Below are 19,433 nucleotides of genomic sequence, written 5' to 3'. Positions count from 1 at the left end.
TACTGATAAACTATCCGATAAATGTTTCATCAACTGCCCATCTTCCACCTTGAAATCTCAACAACTTGAGACCTATTCAGGAGATAGGACCTGAACCACTCTAGCTCAATACCTCTCACACCCACTTTCTCTAACTTCTTCATCAATATTTCATGGTCCACACAGTCAAAAGCTTTGCTTAAATCCAGGAAAACTCCAACAGTCTTTTTCCCCATGTCCATCATGTATGAATCACCATACATGACTCTGAGAGAATAACAGATAAATATTCCGCTGCAATTTGCAGTTCCTCCACTCATATTTTGTGAGAAAAGTGATTTGATGTCCGGTTTTAAAGTGTGACACCTGGAGCATGCTATGATTTCCTGTGTATCATGACAGCTTATGCCAGAAGTAAAGGGTACATTCATTTCCTCAATTTTTGCAATATTTAATCACCCATTTCATCTATTCCAGCAATAATTTGAGATACTGATAACATATAAAAACGTATGTTCTCTATCTCATTCTTATTGGTTTTGTGAGCACCCTCGGGCTGGAGAACTCGCTCATGTACTGATATTGAAATCCGCAACTTACAATGTGAATCAAAAGAGCTATAGAACCTTTCTATAGATGTTGACAGAACTTGATAGGTCACTCCGTATAGTGAGTCTAGCTCTACACACCCGTCGATTTCTCCCGTCCTAATAATTCTTACAAATAACTTTGACACATCATGTGATTACAAAGCTCCGTTCAATTTATAAGGATAGCTAATAATCAAAGTGTGTGCTGGCTTTAGTAAATAAGTGAAGAATCAAAATTCAAGACAAACAGCGGAAATGACATGTGGGCAAATAAACGACAGACTGTCTGTGTGTTGACTCCCAAGACACAAATCAGCAGTCACCTGGATGATAAGTCATTGCAGTTTCCCCTGTGCACTTTCAATGTTAACCTGTTATATCCTCAACAAGGACCAATGAGTGAGTCAATTTCGTTGGTCAACAAACTCCAACTGTATAACGGTTCCAAGGATATGAGTTGAAAATTTCAAGTTGATTGAAGAAAGTAACCAAAAGTAATCGTCGAACAAACAAACCCACCAATGATCAACGAGGCAGCTTTCAGAGCTGGTTGCTGTACATACCTATTTATAAAAAAAGTTCAAATAAAAATTTATTGTTTAGACTGCTCTAAATTCAAATGTATCGTTAAGACTGCTCTAAGCAACTCATGAGTGTGTCCTCAACTCTGACTGTGTAATAGAATAAATCCTTGACTAAAGACTTGAAAGACTCATACAAATCCATAAACAAATTTTGAATACGCTCAAACTGTGGAAAAATTCCTAGGAGCCTGAGAAATTCTGTAAGGAGACACAAAGCTAAAATTCTTTAATACCATGATTATCCCAGTGTTGATATATGGAAGCGAATCATGGGCTCCAGGTAGAAAGAGAAAGAGATCAGCAGAATAAAGGCGAACAGAACTAGTGAGTCGCGGTGAAGATCGATGCCACTAAACAGCTGTGCAATGATAAACACTTTTTGAGTCAAAGATAAAGATATGGAAGAGCGCTAGCGAGCTGAAATCTACATATCGACCTGAGTGAAAAGGTATGCACAGGATTAAATTCACTGCGGAATGAGGACATTCGAGAGGAGCTTCAGATTGAAACACTCAATGAAGAAATTGAAAAGAATGATAGTTGAAGAAGATGAAAAGCATTCATTAACCGAATGCCAACCGGTAGAATCCCTGTGAAAGCTCTCACTTACAAACCAGCTGACAAGAGAGATGTTAGTAGACCAAGTTCTCAAAGTTAAGCATGAATATGAAGCGGTTTTCAATTTGAAACAGGCTGCCATGCCTGCCGTGGAAGTCAGATAATGATAATGAGATACGAGGAAATATCAGAGAATCCATTAGTTGACCGAAAAATTTGTCAAAACATCAAAGAATGATAAGACAAGAAAGTCTCGTGGCAATAAACTTACACCAAAGAATAGACTGGATCAGAGAACAGGTCATTAGTTGACCGAAAAATATGTCAGAGAATGATAACACTGGGGAATTCGAGTAATTAGATTAATGACAAATCAAAGGATGATGATACTAGAAGTCCAGTGACTAAGTATAACCATAGAGAAACAATAGCGTAAGTAGATATCCCATGGTATAGGGAGTTCATGTCGTAACTTTTACTGTTATCTCAAGCCGATTACTGTCGATTTTTACTGTTTTGGCCGGGTGAGAGTGTATGAACGGCACAATATGAGAGACTACCAGTGTCACACAGCTTCAAGGGAAACAACTACGTGGACTATCGGCTTGAGATAACAGTAAAAGTTACGACATGAACTCCCTATACCATGGGATATCTAATTACGCTATTGTTTCTCTATGGTATAACAAAACACCAGAGAATATTAAAAGACTAGAGAAGTCCATCACCAGAGAGAGAGAGAGAGAAAGTGAAAGTTATCAAAGCATTCAACAAAGAAGGAAAGTAGACGAGTGATAGACTGAATTTAGAAACAAAAAAGAAAAATAATACTGGAGAAGTCTATCAATAGAAGGTTCAAGGGAAGTGTGAGAAAAGAGAGAGAAACATAAATTTGCCAAAGCATTCAACAAAGAAGGAAAGTAGACGAGTGATAGACTGAATTTAGAAACAAAAAAGGAAAATAATACTGGAGAAGTCTATCAATAGAAGGTTCAAGGGAAGTGTGAGAAAAGAGAGAGAAGCATAAATTTGCCAAAGCATTCAACAAAGAAGGAAAGTAGACGAGTGATAGACTGAATTTAGAAACAAAAAATAAAAATAAAACTAGAGAAGTCTACCACTAGAAGGTTCAAGGAAAGAGTGAGAAAAGAGAGAGAAACAGAAATTTGCCAAAGCATTCAACAGAGAAGGAAAGTAGACGAGTGATAGAGTGAATTTAGAAACAAAAAAGAAAAATAAAACTAGAGAAGTGTATCAATAGAAGGTTCAAGGAAAGAGAGAGAAACAGAAATTTGCCAAAGCATTCAACAAAGAAGGAAAGTAGACGAGTGAAAGAGTGAATTTAGTGAGGCTCAAAAATGTATTGATGAAATAAAATCAAAATCAATACAGCCACATGCTACAAATCACAATCACAGCACAGTACAAGTCATAACTATATTTCAAACTCATAAATACGTTACTACTTGTTTTAAAAAAAATTTATCCCACTCCACAAACTTAGATATATTCATACACATACAAGCTTATGTATAGGGTGCGGCATCATAATTTCGTTTCTCAGTTGGTTGATGACATAGCAGAGTTCTAGTGGTCACTTTCAAGAGGGCTGGTTAAATGTTGTTTTTGCAGTTTGCAGTCGCCATGATGCGCGCGTTGCAAGAGCGAGGTGGCTGTCCTACTTTGCGAGTGGCTGTTACAGTACAGCGTGCTAATTCAATTTCTGATCAATATTCAGCCTAGTTGGCTCGTGTTCAACACCGCAAATCAGTTTAGAAAAACAGGAACCTAGTACAACAAAACGAGGACATGCATTTCCACGGCTCATTAGATCATGTGCAAACATTGAGACAGCGAGAGCTTCAATTTTGCAATCTCAGCACACAAATATGCGTCTGCGCTCGGACCTTCTGTGAGGAGGATTCTCGACCATTTCCATCCATACTGGATGTAATATCAAAATGGATGTAAACAAAATGGATATAATATACAAAAAGGTTGGTTTGAAGGAGCACTTGTCAGAAAGCCTTATCTCAATGAGAGGCGAATTGTAATGACCGGTTGGATCTCCTCATTTGTCTCCGTGTCATTTTTTTCTGTGGGGTTTTTCAAAACCCGTGTCCATATAAACCTCCAACATTCAAAGAACAACATACAGGGCAAATTGCCAAAATTACGCCTGCAATATCTTTGAATAGGTGTTATCAAATTCTAGAAATAGGAACTCTAAGTGCCGGTTAAATTTTAACCGTGATTAATTCCACACGAACCAATCAGAGAAGCCGTCTTTTCAAAAACGCCTTTTCTGATTAGTTGAGATTAATCACGGTTAAAATTTAACCGGCTGTTGTGCAACGGGGCCTGTGTGTACCAGAGTGGGGAACGTCAACTCCAAGATATACTCTTCAAAACAGCATGAAACAAAACTTCCAATACCTACTTACATTCTGAAAATAGAATAAAACTTTTCTGACTCTTTTCAATAAGGTTTTCAAAAAAAGGGAATTATGATGCCGCACCGTTCAGTCATATATATGTACGGTGCAAATACATATACAATAACTAACACATACTACTACAGTAAGGTTAGAGTGGTATTTTATAAAAGTGCAGTAATTGGCTACATACCACACCATAGTGCGTTGGTCGTTTTGTTAAGTAACGCGCATCGCGGACGGGCAGTGGATGGATGACAGCCATCCATCCAGGTGCTCATACTTACCTCAAGGTTACTACCATACCTTAAATTGGGTCATGTCTGTCAAGCAGCCATGTTTGTTTGCCACGGGACAAACATTTTTGCTACATGTTTGCCTGTGTGGCAGCTATGTTTGTCAATTGGGCAAAAGCGGGAAGCAGGGATGCAACATCGCCAATAAACTGTGGATAAAATAAAAATATGGATAATGAGAAGCACAACAAAACATAATAAAGGGTGAAGAATCATTAAATTAAAATAATGAACCTGGATGAGGAGAAAATAAACAAAAAATGATAAACCTGGTAAAATGTATGACGAAAAATGATAATCGTGGAAAAGTTGATGACGAAATTAACAAAAAATAATAATCCTGATCACAACTGATGAAAATGAAATGATAGAATGATTTTTGATCACATCAAATAGAAATGAGAATTATAAAAATGGAAGGTGGGAATAAATTAAAAAAGTGAGATAAATTCAAAATATGAGATTGAATGGCTTGGATAAAAAATGATCCATCTTTTGTGGGTGAATAATTAATTTAGGAACTTGCAAGTTATGATAATGACTTCAATTAGAAAATAATTTGGTTTATCAACAGAGTAAATGGATGATGAAAATAATTAATTTAATACCAAAAAAACTATTAATATTTTTGAGGGGAAAAATAGAATTAGATAGTTTAAAGTTTGGAAATAATGGGCTCTATGAAAAAATAGTCTAATATTAATGTAACATAAGCAATACTTTTGGTGAGCAAATGAAAGAATAGTTTGATTTGTAAGATAAAAATAATGAATTTACAACTTGATAATTATTATTTTGGCGAATAAATTGAATAAAGGAATTTTGAAAGGTTTAATCATGACATTGAATTACCAAATTGATGAGAAAATTATAATCTAAGAGTGTATAAAGAATCTAAGAGTAATACTGTACAATAAAATGGAATAATTTGAATGGAGAAAAAAAATATGAGTTAAAGTTGAAGGAGTATAAAAAATTTATTTGATGAAAATAATTATATTTTCGTGTGCGATTGGAATAAAAGTGGATGAAATATGAAAATAATGAAGATGGTGAAAATTATAAATGTGGTGAAAATAATAAATGTGATGAAAAAAATAGGAATTTTTGGGAGAGTATAAACTAAAGTAAAAAAAAAGGAGAAACGGATTTCATAAAAACATTTTTCATCTTCATTGAGGTTGGATAAAATAAAATAATAATAGAAAGGGGAAATAATGAATTTGATGAGAAATCCCCATCGTCTTTGGCAGGTAACAGCAATCGCTGTGGAGTAAAAATCAGATTTCAGTTTTTTAAATAGTTCTCATAACCCTATACAACATTTAAAATGAATCAAACATATCAATCATCCGCGTTTCTTCAAAATAAAAATATTTCAACAGTCTATTTCATATTACAAATACAGTTCAAGACTTAAATAAGCCATTTTTCTCACTCACTCTCTTCAATATAATAATATATTATCGAAGAGATGGTGGCTGTCTATAATATACACTTTGAAAGCTCTTCAAATTGCCAAACAATAATTCAGGATCTGCTCTTTGTAGAGCGTCATACCAATTGAAAAAAATATTTTTACTCATTGACAACTTTTCCTTCAACTCAATTAAATACATACATCCGGTTGCACAAAAGCCACTTAAAATTCAACCATAATTGATGCCACGAGAACCAATCAGAGAAGCCTTCACTTCAAAATAGCCTTTGTTCTCGTGGATTAAATCATGATTAAAATTTAACAGGCTTTTGTGCAACCAGGCCATGTTTCATTATGATGGAAACTTCAACCTTCGACGATGTAATAATATCTTGCATCTATAGAGATAGTAATCTTTTTCAGTCCACACAATAACTAACATAAGTATAATTTTCCATCAATAAAAATAATTTAAAACGTATGTGCGTATATTCGGATAACATCTGAAGGATAAATTTATTGGTTTGAACAGTCTTCAAGTGACTGCATTCAAAGAGTATTGTATATTGCATAAATACAGTTACTTGAAGCCCTAATCAAGGACATTAAACGTGAGTTTTTCGAGTATATTTCGGGTAAAACTTGGAGAAATATTTTACTGTACTCAAAGGGGTAAATTGAAACCCAGGAAACCTTAATCAAGGGCATGAATAGTTAGTTTTTCGAGTATATTTGGGTGTAACCTGGAGAATTCGCTTTCAAGGGCATAATAATCTATGTTCAAGCACGGTGCACACAGCGACATTATTATAAATAATATGATTTATTGATAATACAATTATAAAAGAGTTATTCTCAATGTAGATGTTTTATTGTATATTGCTTTTTCTGATTGTACTCTTGTGTGTTGTGAATGAATTGAATTTGTAGCGGCTATGGGAACGCGGGACTCGAATGTGAAGACGCAATTTCTCCAATTCCGTGTTACCACCAGCTACTGAACACTACCACTGTCCGTGTGTAAAGGCCGCTGCAAAAATTGTGTGATTATTGAGAAACACATTTTTGCGGGAATAAAAAAAATATTTTAGCATGGCTTCTATTAGTTTCACCTCGCCTAAATATTTATAATTCAAGCCATCATTATTGGCTTGACTGTCATACTTTAGCCGGGACCTACAGTTTGAAGTGCCCACTGCCCATATCCGATAATACGGGAGTGATCTGTCCAAAAATCTTTTGGAGATAAGCTGGTTTGAACCGGGTATCTCTAGGCTGCTAGGCAGGCACTCTGTCCACTAGACCAAGGATCACTCCGCGGGAATAAGTATATTATAATTATTATTTAACAAACATGTGCAAATATGTGTATTAGTATGTGTGGGTACTTACGCTGGCTGTTGTGGGGCTTCTACTGTATCCGCCGCCTCGGCTGCCGCCACTGCTGCCGCCTCTGCAGCCGCCGCCTCTGCTGCCGCCACTGCTGCCGCCTCTGCAGCCGCCGCCACTGCTGCCGCCTCTGCAGCCGCCGCCTCTGCTGCCGCCACTGCTGCCGCCTCTGCAGCCGCCGCCACTGCTGCCACCTCTGCAGCCGCCGCCTCTGCTGCCGCCACTGCTGCCGCCTCTGCAGCCGCCGCCTCTGCTGCCGCCACTGCTGCCGCCTCGGCTGCCGCCGCTGCTGCCGCCGCTGCTGCCGCCTCTGCAACCTTGAGCCGCCACTCTTGGGGTGGCGGGTCGGGCATAATGCCCTCCATGGGTGGCAGCAGCCAAATCCTCTCTATTCCATTGATAAGGAGGGAATAGTCCGGTATCTCTGCAATTTTAGAGAATTTATACAATTATTAACAACAGAACAGGATCGTCCATTCATTCTGCAATGTCCGAAAATCAAACGACGGTAGACAGATGGATATCTTGATACATGGATAAATCAGAAAGATGATACATCATACAAGATCACAAGGTCAAAAATTAAAACACCTAGTGCCGGTTGCACAAAAGCCGGTTAAATTTTGACTGTCATTAATTAAAGGCTTTCTTGAAAATACGGCTTCTCTGATTGGTTCTATAGTGAGGTCCACGTCATAATAGCAGTGTTTGATTAGCAATGGCATTGCTATCCTTGTCTATCATCAACAAAGCGGATAGCGCTATCTCTTTCTCGCTTTGTTCTGTTGCCAGATCGTCTTTTAACAATGTAGAATCAATAATTAATCAACAAAATATTCCATCTTAGTTATGAAAATGCATTATATTATTGGAAAATATAATTCTATTTCTTGCTTATTAATAAAATACAATTGATTATTCTAAACGAGAATGAACCATTGATATTACATCAATAAACCTGTATCAGCTACCGTATATAGAAGGCATTGACAATACAGAGGATCGGCAACGTTGTTCTCCTATCTTTCTCCACTGACATTATAATGTGGACCTCATTAGAGTGTAATTAATCACGGTTAAAATTGAACCGGCTTATGAGGATTAAAAATATGCTCTGGCCACATTTTGCGATCTCAATAAAGGATTTGATTGCGTGGAGCGCGATGTGCTTCTGAGTAAACTGGTTCATTATGGCATTGTTGGTAGCAAATTCAATAACATTTTCGTCTCTTTTCTCAGTGACCGAAAACAAATTGTTTGCATAGGAAGGGAAAAATCTCAAGTTAATGAGATAAAAAGTGGGGTTCCGCAGGGATCGGTCTTGGGACCATTATTGTTCATATTGATGATTAATGATCTGCCACTCTGTACAAGCAATGCTGATTCTATAATTTATGCGGATGATACAACTTTTATTAATGTAAGCTCAAACTTCGAAATCCTCCAGAATGAAGCTAAGAACAGTTTGTCTGTTCTTATGAGTGAACTCATTGTAAACCGTTATTCGCTCAAATAGGTATACTGACAGTAATAAACCTGTATATTTTTTCTTGTCTCCTATATACGAAAAATAACTTGCCTAATAATCAGTAAAGGAGAAATATACATTCCCACAACACTAGGAGTAACGGAAATATGGAAATACCTTTCTGTAGGCTGACTAGATCTCAGAATAGCTATGAAGTTGTTAGAATGTGAATGTTTAATAAATTACCACATGAGTGGATAGAAGCTCCATTTCAATTATTTGAAAATAGGCTACATAGCTGGTTAATTAAAAATCCATTTTATAGTGTGAAAGGGTTTTTCGAATTTCAACAAATTATTCTTTAAGATGATCTATTTTATACTATTATTTCTAGTATTCATCTTATTTCTTCTATGTAATATTTTACGTGTATGTTATTTTGACTGGTGTTTCTTACATTAACCCTCCATGTTATAATATAGGTTGACTATGTTTGCTAAACAATAATTTCTGACGTTGTCCATAACTATTGTAGTGTTGAGCGGCAATAAAATTATATTTATTTATTTATTATTAATAATCTATTAGCGAGATATTTTATCACAATTAAACATTTTTATTTGTTTATTGAAAAGAATATTTTATCAACGAATATATTGTCAAACAAGAAGAATAGTTAATATACATCAGATTTACCAGTATAAGCTATCTTCTATAGATGGCAATGACAAGGCATGGAATCGGCAAAGCTGTTGTCCTATCTTTCTCCACTTGCATTATAACGTGGACCTCACTATACACACAATAGAAACCAAGTGAATCAGTCCGCCTGCAGTGAGGACCATGTTATAATGTCAGTGGAAAAGATGGGACAACAGCGTTGCCGATTCTGTGTTCTACCAATGCCTTCTATGGAGAATGGCTACCTGTACATGTCATGTAATATCAGCTGTTCATTCTTGTTATTAATAATCAATTACTGACCGAGCGAAGTAAGGTCTAAGATTCAAGTCGACGGTTTGGCATTTCTCTTAATGTTTATAATGTTGCACATTTACGGCGAAACGCGGTAATAGATTTTCATGAAATTTGACAGGTATGTTCCTTTTTAAATTGCGCTTCGACGTATATACAAAGTTTTTGGGAATTTTGCATTTCAAGGATAATATAAAAGGAGCCTCCTTCATACGTCAATAATAGAGTAAAAATCAGACTACAGAATTATTCATCATAAATCAACTGTCGAGTAGACTATAAATCGCATGCCATGACGCATGCAAATCAATATCTCAATGTAACTTGATAAAAAATCAGCAGCTGTGTGGACTATAAAATGCATGCCTCATTGAATGCAATTTTTATGCACTATTAAATAGGATGCAAAGAACTTATAACAGCTTGTCTGGGCGCCTAGATGTCTTCTGGGTTTCTCGCGCTAAATTCCGGAAAGCGTTATATGATAATTAAATCTTGTGTAAGCGCGATCTGATATAGACATCAAATAAATAGACAACTAAATATTGACAACAAATAAATTGTTGTATCAGTGTAGATATGCATATGGTTTGGGACGTCGTTTAGTTATAAATGTTATTTATTTTATTGATGAAAGTTTTGTTCATTATTTGTTATTATAGTCTTTAATATTTATAAGTTTAGGAATTTTGAATTCTCAATTTGTATTATTTTTACTCTTTCCATAAGTATTTGAAATCGTTGAATTTTTAATTTTTTAATCAAGTTGTATTTTTGTTGTTCGTATTATTTATTATTGCATAAGTTCGTATTATTTTTCTTTTTTCATTTGTATCTGTACAATTTTCATTGTTAAAGAGACATATTTAGGGAAACCCGTTGTCTCCATTGTGAATAAATAAATAAATAAATGAAATAATGAACTATTTATTGCGTGCAATAATACGCATGCAATTAATAACTGAAATAACATAGTATTATCTCTAGAACTTTCTTTGCTTTGAGCTCGGGTTGTCCTGTTGCCAGTATGTCTTGAAGGAGATTAAGTTTTGATGTTAGCATTTTTGACCATATTTCATATTTATGTTCTAGGTTGAGGAAGACGCTGTATAAGTTTGTTCAACTGAGAAATATTTTTACAGTTGAGCAAATTAAAATGGTTTTCTTTGCGCTTGTGCAGTCAGTTGTGCGATATGGTATAATTGGCTGGGGTGGTTGTGGTGTTACCGTTCTTAAGCCTCTTATAGTATTGTATAAGAAAATTATTGAAATATGCTTGAAAAAACCGGTTAGATATCCAACAATATTTGCTCTATAAAGAATTTAATGTTCTCAGTATTGAGCACTTGTATGATCTTGACCTAGCTAGTTTTGTCTATTCGTGGCCCAATAGATTCCCTATAGCCCCTCATGGCGGCTATGTTACTCGTAGACAATCTGAGAGATTTTTGCTAGAACCACCTTGTAGAACAGCGGCTGCCAGTGCTCATGCAGCGTATTATGGTCCTAGACTTTTAAACCGTCTGTTGCTTGAAGTTTCTGGAGCATCCCAATGTATACCAATTTGTTATTATTCTTTCACTTTCAAAACTTTTAGACAGTATCTTCGACACTACTTATTAGGGAGACAAAATGAAGACTAATTTTGATTTATTTCTCAAATCTGTTTGTAAATCTCAATTCTATTCTTAAAATACATATCTTACTTAGTATAACAGAGCAGAAGAGAATTTGTTGTTTTATTTTTAAATATTGGTGATCTTTATCTTTGGTGTAGAACATATAGTTGAATCTCAATTAGGCCTATACTGATTACAAGAGCAACATTTGTATGAAAATTGCATAAGAGAATGGAATTTTATTTTTTATTTTTTTCTTGATATTGTAATGTAAAATTATAAAATCTAATTATGTTATTAATATTACGATGTATATTACAGTAGTATCTTATGCTATCCAACATTCTAGAGATACACCATCCCTCATCACAAGCTTTGCTTAAAGAGGGATGCAACAATATTATTTAGATTATGATATTTTATGTAAATATTCATTATTTTATAAAGAATTTGTATTTTATGTTTGTAAGTATGAATTGTATATCAATTTTTTGTTGACATTAATAAATTGAATTGAATTGATACACCAACCCCAACAGCCATTAGCCAGCCGTTTTCACACCGATATCTCGCCGGCACGACATACAGACAGGATTTAGGCCTACTCTGATGGACAGTATAGGAGGAGGCTGCAGTTTATAAATGCACGAAGTCTACTGTTCACAGAACTACTATTATTTTATTCAACAACTCGGTACATGCTTAACTGATTGTGTCCTTTATTCTGCTTCTACTGTGGCACGTTGCAGATCTTGCTAATAACTCACTGAATGAGGAACACTCGCACTGAACATTCATTTTATTCAATTTAGGGCCGTTTGCACAGTGTGAGTTTAAGCTAAAGCTTAAACCAAATCTATATATATTTTTTGTTTAAACTAAAATTCCGTTTGCGCAGTATCAGTTTAAACACTGTATTGAGTTCAAACTCTGGGAAAGTTTAAACCTCTAAAACAGGACGTTTAAACCAAATAATTTGGATTAACTAGACATCAGTAAGATTTGATGGGGAAACAGCTAATAGTAAATCATTTTTCGACGGTTGTTTTTAATGCTTCTGTATAGACGATAATAATTATTTAGGTTATAGTGAACCATTATTGATAGAATTGACAGGAATTGATAGAAGTTTTTAGCGCGATTGATATTAATGACTGCGAAGAAATTTTGGAACTGAGTAAAATTGGGCAAAAAACGAATCATTTAAATTTCTGGGATGATAGAGAATTTTTTCAACGGTTTTGCTTGATTAAAGCAAGTGTCAATTTAGTATTTGATTAAATAAATCACTTGATAGAAAATAAGGCAATTTTTATCAGGGGTCTTTGATTAGAAAACATGTTTTTAATAGCACATAACTGAGATATTTTGCTTTCGAGAGATATCTAATAAACGAGGAAGACCGTAGTAGATTAAAGTAGATTTTCATAACAAAATAAGGTTTTTATCTTGCATTCTAGATTATATTTTTTGGTGTCAACTAAATATAAGTTTGTTTCTAATAGTAATATAGCATTTCATCATTTTTTGAAGAATTTCTTGATCGCTTTTCACTTTATTACCGTACAGCTTACAGCTCTGTGGATTTTGAACCAGGAAATAGTAGCTACATAACCTCAATTTACTGATGGTTTGTAAACAAATAGCAAGTTTCCTGTATAAATTACCTTTCCTGATATTATAAACGATGACATTCTATTACCAACTTGACGCTAAACTAGTTTAACTTAAACTGGATTAGCAAATGCACTGAGAAAACCGATTCAAGTTTAAACTTTCAGATTAACTTAATCGAGTTTAGCAATCTATACTGTGAAAACGGCCCTTAGAAGTATTTATTGTAGACCATGTAAGATCTACAATAGGTTCCCAGAGTCAATAAAAAATTATCCAGTCTCTTTTTTCAGAAAATCACTCTTTGATCTTCTGCGTTCAAACCCTTTCTATTCTTTGGAGGAGTTTTTCACACATTCTTTTTAATAAAGTGTTATGAATATTTTACTGACGTTGCTGATGGTCCGATAGCAAAATAACTTGAGTTAACTGTGATATTTGCAACATGAACGCCCTATACCATGGGATATCTTCTTATGCTATCTTTTCTCTAAGCTAGTAGGTGAAGGGTAGTTGAGATAGGAACGTGTGTAGCGACAGTTAGATTAGATTTAATTCTTTTGCTATCGGACCATGCAGTCATCAGCAACGTCAGTAAAATATTCATAACACTTGATTAAAAAGAATTTATGAAAAACTCCTCCAAAGAATAGAAGGGGTTGCACGCAGAAGATCAAATAGTGATTTGCTGAACAAAGAGACTGGATATCTTTTTATTGACTCTAGCAAATCACTATTTTAGATCTTAGTTGCTAAGACGTGATGGGACTTCTGTACTTTGGTTAATCGTGTACGTTGGGTATCAAGTTGTTGTCTTTGGCGGGTGTTGTATGAATGAATCATACCTCTTGTGTTCATTTTAGTCTTATTTTTGTGTAAATACTGGACAACAACATAAAAATATTGGTTGTAAACCGTTAATATTCCAAGAAAAACAAATAACGGTTTACAATGTTCGCTGAAAGTGGCCGCCACTATTATCCTCACAGAAGAACACCACAAACATGACTACTTCCACCGCAGTGTAGGATACCCTATGATTGATTGATTGATTGATTGAGTACTTTATTTATGTAGATTACAATATATACTGGCTTATACACTTGTATACAATAGCTTACAATACAGCAAAGTTATAGATGAATTTACATAATATAGACTAAGAAAATAACTATTGAACTGTATATTATATGAAAAAGCAATATGTAATATAATAACTATAGATAATAATCATATTGTTATGCATCTACATAAATTGGCGGAGCTTTGGACATATCAATGTCCATTCTTTGGGAAGAATATTAAAAATATCCTCCCCACTAACTCTCTACCAAATATGACAGAAGACTGTACAACAAACTGAAATATGTCATACGCAAATAATCATTCGACTCTTGAAAATCTTATAAGGTAATAGACTTTGAGGGCTTGCCACAAAGATTTCTACAATGAGGCTCCCATGTTAACTTGTGGTCTATGTAGATGTCTAGGGACTTGGTTCACATTTCTCCAACGGAATGCTGAGATATTGTCTCTATGCTACCAGACATAGAAGTAGTGCATAGGTGTTTAAGAAATCTCTGGCTTGAAGGCAATGCATCAGTGCACGGCCTTTCCTACCCTAAAAACGAAACACTTTCTTCTATTTAAGCTACAGTGAGGTCTACGTTGAAATGGCCGTGAAGAAAGATAGGAGAACAACGTTGCCAAGTGTATAACAGCTGCACCACAGGAGACGAGGCTGCATTGACCTGCCCTACTCCAGACTGTCGAAAGCACATGAATGCTACCCCCACCCCCTTACGGACGCTACATGTTCCAAACAGACTGCCGATATGTGATCGTGAGCTAGAGTATAGAACGTTTTGTGGGCTGGCACGTGAGACACTCATCAACTATAGGGTTGTGTGGTAGAGAGGACCAGGAGTCCTAACTCCGCCCTAATAAAGGCATATAATCAATCAATCAATCAACTACCCTCTGTACTCACTGACAGATGATGAAACCAGTGGACTTGTGCAACAGTTTGACACTGTTTCATAATTTAGAATTGCAGTCCTCTACAGAGCCACATGAAATCAACTAACTACAGCCATCTCAAGTTATTTGTGTTTTGTTTTTTTAACTTTGACGGAGTCTGTCTGACAACTGCCGGTCATGGACTGAATATACTGACTTACTAAAGTCTCTTAAACTGACTCCATTTTGCCACTTAGGGCCGTTTGCACAGTCAAAGCTTGAACTGAATTTAATCAGCTGTTGGCTTAAACTCAAAATGAACCACATTATAACAAAAGAGACTTGATACGGATTTAATCTAGTTTAAAATGAAATTTAGTTTAAACTGTCAGTGTGCAAACGGCCATAAGTGTACACAGCTGTCACTCAATTCATCCCATTAAATTTGATCTGATATTAGTTTTCATTTCCTTGATAAAATAGTAAATTTTATATCAAATTAAGTAAATTCGTCAATAAAATATCTTTTTCCTACAGTTACGTTGAAAAGTGGCCATTGCTGCACTGATTACAGAACGCAAAGAATCACTTTTCCGCTCTAGTGCGGGAAAAATTTTTCTGCACTCCAGATTTGCAACATGGCAACGCAAAATACTTAGTAGGTTATATGGAGCAACAGTGCAGCAAAATCAAAATGAAGTTGGTAACAGTGACTGCTGTGGCTGCTATAGTGGGCAGAGGTGCAACGAAGCACAACGCGCTAATTATTAGTATTAGATATTATAACCAACGACAACATTTGATGCATTTCAGGCAATTTCACCCATAATTACCCACTTTTCATATTCAATGGTAACTGTAGGAAAAATTTAATGTGAAATACGTGCGCAAAGTTCCTCTGCTGCACTCAAGAAACCATTCCGCCCTCGCCTACGGCTCGGGCGTAAACGTTTCTTTCGGTGCAGCAAACTGACACTTTGCGCACTAGTTGCACAAATAACTATTTTCATAATTTGATTCAAGAATTGGACGTAACCTCACCGCAAAGTTGAGAGGTAAAGGTGCGTCAATGTGACACAAACACATGTTGTGTTATGAGGCCCCGCATGGTGAGAAAATCGCGGTGAACCGCTATCTAAGCCTCTTTAGCATGCGACCGCCCGTAACAATGTATTGGTTACATTGAGGTAGGCCTACCTCTATCTCGACCTGTTCCACTATGCAACCAGCCTTAGGGTATGATGACATTGGATGCACCTATGTACAGGTACACGTCACATCACAAATCAAATGTGGAAAGAGCCATTGAAACACGTTTTGAACTGGCTGCAGCTGCTCAGACAAGCTGAATGATTTTAAAAATGAAAATATTGTTAGACTTTCGATGCCTATTGTCAACTTGTTTTATTTTATGGCAAATAAATATCTTGTATTGTGGATGTGAGAACACACCAGCAAGTGCACGCGTTCAGTGTGAGTAATCCGTTCACAGGCCAGCTTTAGAGTTTCTGCACTGAAATTCTTCAACAAGCTGCCTCCTGGTGTAAAGCAGTTGGATGAAGCCGCCTTCAAGAGAGCCGTCAGGAAGCTGCTTTGTGATAAATCATATTATAGTATAAATGAATTTATGAGTGATGATCTGAACTTTTTTTAAAAAGTGATCACTGTTTTACCTGCCATCTGAATAGTTTTCGTGTTGTTGTGTATGTTGAAATCGAACTCTATGACGCCATCGATCCCACTAATGTGGGTAATGGATGAAGCAGAAGGTATTAAAGGTATTAATCCTATTGCTCTTACCAGATTTTGCACTATTGCACCTACGTGCATCCAATGTCATCATACCCTAATTCACCGTATCGTATTTCTAAATATTGGGACCTTATTTCAATTGATTTGATACCTTAAAACTAGAGACATTGCAAAGATAATGGAGAGATTTGTCCTGAACATATGATCTGTAGATATTTCTCATTGTAGTTGATGATGTTAAAGGTTGATAAAGAGATATTTATGATTTTGTATTATTATTTTCTTATTTTTAAGTTAACACTTGTATTTTGTTTAAATTTATTATTCATAATTTTTTGATTCGCTCTTTATTTGTGATTGTTTTTGTTTTTTTAAATGGCGAAAATAAATGATTTGATTTGATAATTATTCCATAGTTCATATATATTTATTAGAAAAATATAAGAGAACATCTACAGATCACAGCACGCCTTTCTCTGTAGTCCAAATCTTTGAAATGCCTTTTCTTAAATTCGAGCTAGTATTAGAAAGCATTTTTAATAAGCACCGCGCGAAACGCGAGTAGGCTATCACAACACTTAAAATTATTCACAAGTGAAAAGTTTTAATTCCAGATTACTTACCATCGTCTTTGGGCGCCTCTTTATTTTTCAGCGCATATGGCGCCTTGCGCCTCTCACGCCTTCTGTTTGCTTTCGCAATAGTTGGTATCTTCATTCTAAAAATGCACAATTCAAATTGAATAAACCAAAGTAAACACTGGTAGAAAACAGCGTCAATAACTAGTGAGCCCCCGCGCTAGAGTACTCGCTCAATATTGACTAAACTTAGAAGAGAGTCTGCATTTATGCACTTTAGATTATATTGAATATAGGTTTGGCCTATCATTAATAGGTTAGGTAGAAATTAAGTTTCACAATTGTTCTTCACCGCTAATTAGACTACCGGTACGGTAATAGTAGTATAGTGTTTTTAAACTTTGACAGTATCAAGTATCATCAAGTAAGTAAGCCTGTAAGCATCAAGTTAGTACTTTTATGCCGAAAGCCGCTGGGCCTTCACCGATACAAAACTTAAGCGCATAATGTTGAATCAACAGATCTTAAAAAATAGGCCGGTAGGCCTACATAAAATAATAAGGCAATCTTTGTTTCTTCTTTCAAGTGATAGTAGGCCTACACAGTCAAAGGAAATTTTCTCACACACAATTTTAAAGCAAAATAAACATGCAAACTGTTCATGCTGAATTTAGAATTAATCTTCAATTATTCAAATTATTTATTCATATCTTGTATTGCAAGACCAAGTTTAAGCAGGTTGAAACAAATCTTGACTATGTGCATCACACTGCTACTATATCGATAAGAAGTAACAGCTTTCAATAACCTCAAAATGTCAATAAATTTGTTTGTTTACGTCTTTTAACCTATAAAAGATAACCGTAAACGGTAAACAAGATGACTGAATAACGCAACATTTTCTAGTGGACTTTATAAGAGGAACCGATTACTAAAACTAAACCGGAAACTTTGTTTGGGATTTTGGCGCTGTGTATAAACAGACGCTGACAAGTTCTGAACAGAGCAATGTGAAAAACAATTCAAATGCACGGCTGAAAACTAATAAAAATAAATTTTAAAAACAAATTGGATATTGTCATCAAAGATTCGGTCAATAAAATTTATGTTCTGAAAGATCTATTATTGATAAAACTAATTCTTACCTACTACTACAGCTAGCCTAATACACACTACACTGGGCTATAGGGGCTAGGCTAAGCCAACTACAAATAGAGTTGGACAAGATTCAAACAATACATGTAATGTCAAACACACATAATAGATGATAAGTAGCTCTTATTTTAATTGGAATAATTGAAAATTAATTAACTTTCAGACACATTTATTAAAAACACTGGGACTGGAACGATCAAAGTGATCTGATGTTGGTACAGTATTTCAATTCATTCAATTCTTGAGCAACACACACAGAAATAATTGCTTTAAACTGTCAAAGTGAGATGAGAATATGTTTAAAGTAATTTAAACAATTAATGACATATTCAACTTGCAAAATTAATATAAGAAATAGATTGTTTTACTTACGTTTGCACTAGGTTGAACGCTTTGGCAAATTGGCATAAACCATAAAGTCCAAGAATGGCTTCACGACCATATATGGCAATTATTTCGCGCCACAATTGCGCGGGAGAAAATAAATTATATATAAAGGATTATTTCATCAATAATCAGATTATATTAAATTTTATTATCAATTAAATGATAATTATAATTGAATATATCCATAATTATTATGATTGTTGATTATTATCGAGTATTTTTTCAAAATTTTTCAGATATTCTGAAATATTATAAGCTGAATATTATCTTCAAATACTGAAAAAAATGTTGAAATATAATTTTCGATGTATATCATATATGCATTTTATAATTTGAATTATAATATTGAAGGGAGAATGATTACGATAGGTAAATATAAATTTCCCTCACCAATTCCCTGTGAACAAGCATGACGAGTTGGAAAGCGCTAATTTCAAATTCTCGATTTATCACATTTTTATTACTAACTAGCTGGCCCGGCGAACTTCGTACCGCCGAATAGTTAATGCATCTGATGACAAACTTTAGCTGGATACACACCTGAAGAGGCGCGATGCGGCATTTTGCATCCAGGTGCTACTTGCTTATTGGTTTAAATAGAAGCACTCAACACACTTTGTCAATTGTAGGGGCATTGAAACGTCTTGGGTGTTGTCTAGCTGGTGTCTTATCAGC

General features: G+C 35.2%; 1 protein-coding gene across 1 annotated transcript; it reads right to left on the bottom strand.

The window, feature by feature from the left end:
* Positions 1–2,324: 2,324 nt before the first annotated feature.
* On the bottom strand, positions 2,325–17,355 carry LOC120355701 (antifreeze protein Maxi-like). The gene is made up of 3 exons (XM_039444347.1): positions 17,262–17,355; positions 7,255–7,675; positions 2,325–4,591 (listed from the first exon to the last, which is right to left on the bottom strand). The coding sequence occupies exons 1-3, from the start codon at positions 17,353–17,355 to the stop codon at positions 4,546–4,548; spliced, it is 561 nt and encodes a 186-aa protein (XP_039300281.1). The 3' UTR covers positions 2,325–4,545.
* Positions 17,356–19,433: the final 2,078 nt, after the last annotated feature.

Source organism: Nilaparvata lugens, unplaced genomic scaffold (genome assembly GCF_014356525.2).
Source record: "Nilaparvata lugens isolate BPH unplaced genomic scaffold, ASM1435652v1 scaffold4327, whole genome shotgun sequence".
NCBI lineage: Eukaryota > Metazoa > Arthropoda > Insecta > Hemiptera > Delphacidae > Nilaparvata > Nilaparvata lugens.
The sequence above is the reverse complement of the archived record's forward strand: the minus strand, read 5'-3'. Positions and strand labels throughout refer to the sequence as shown.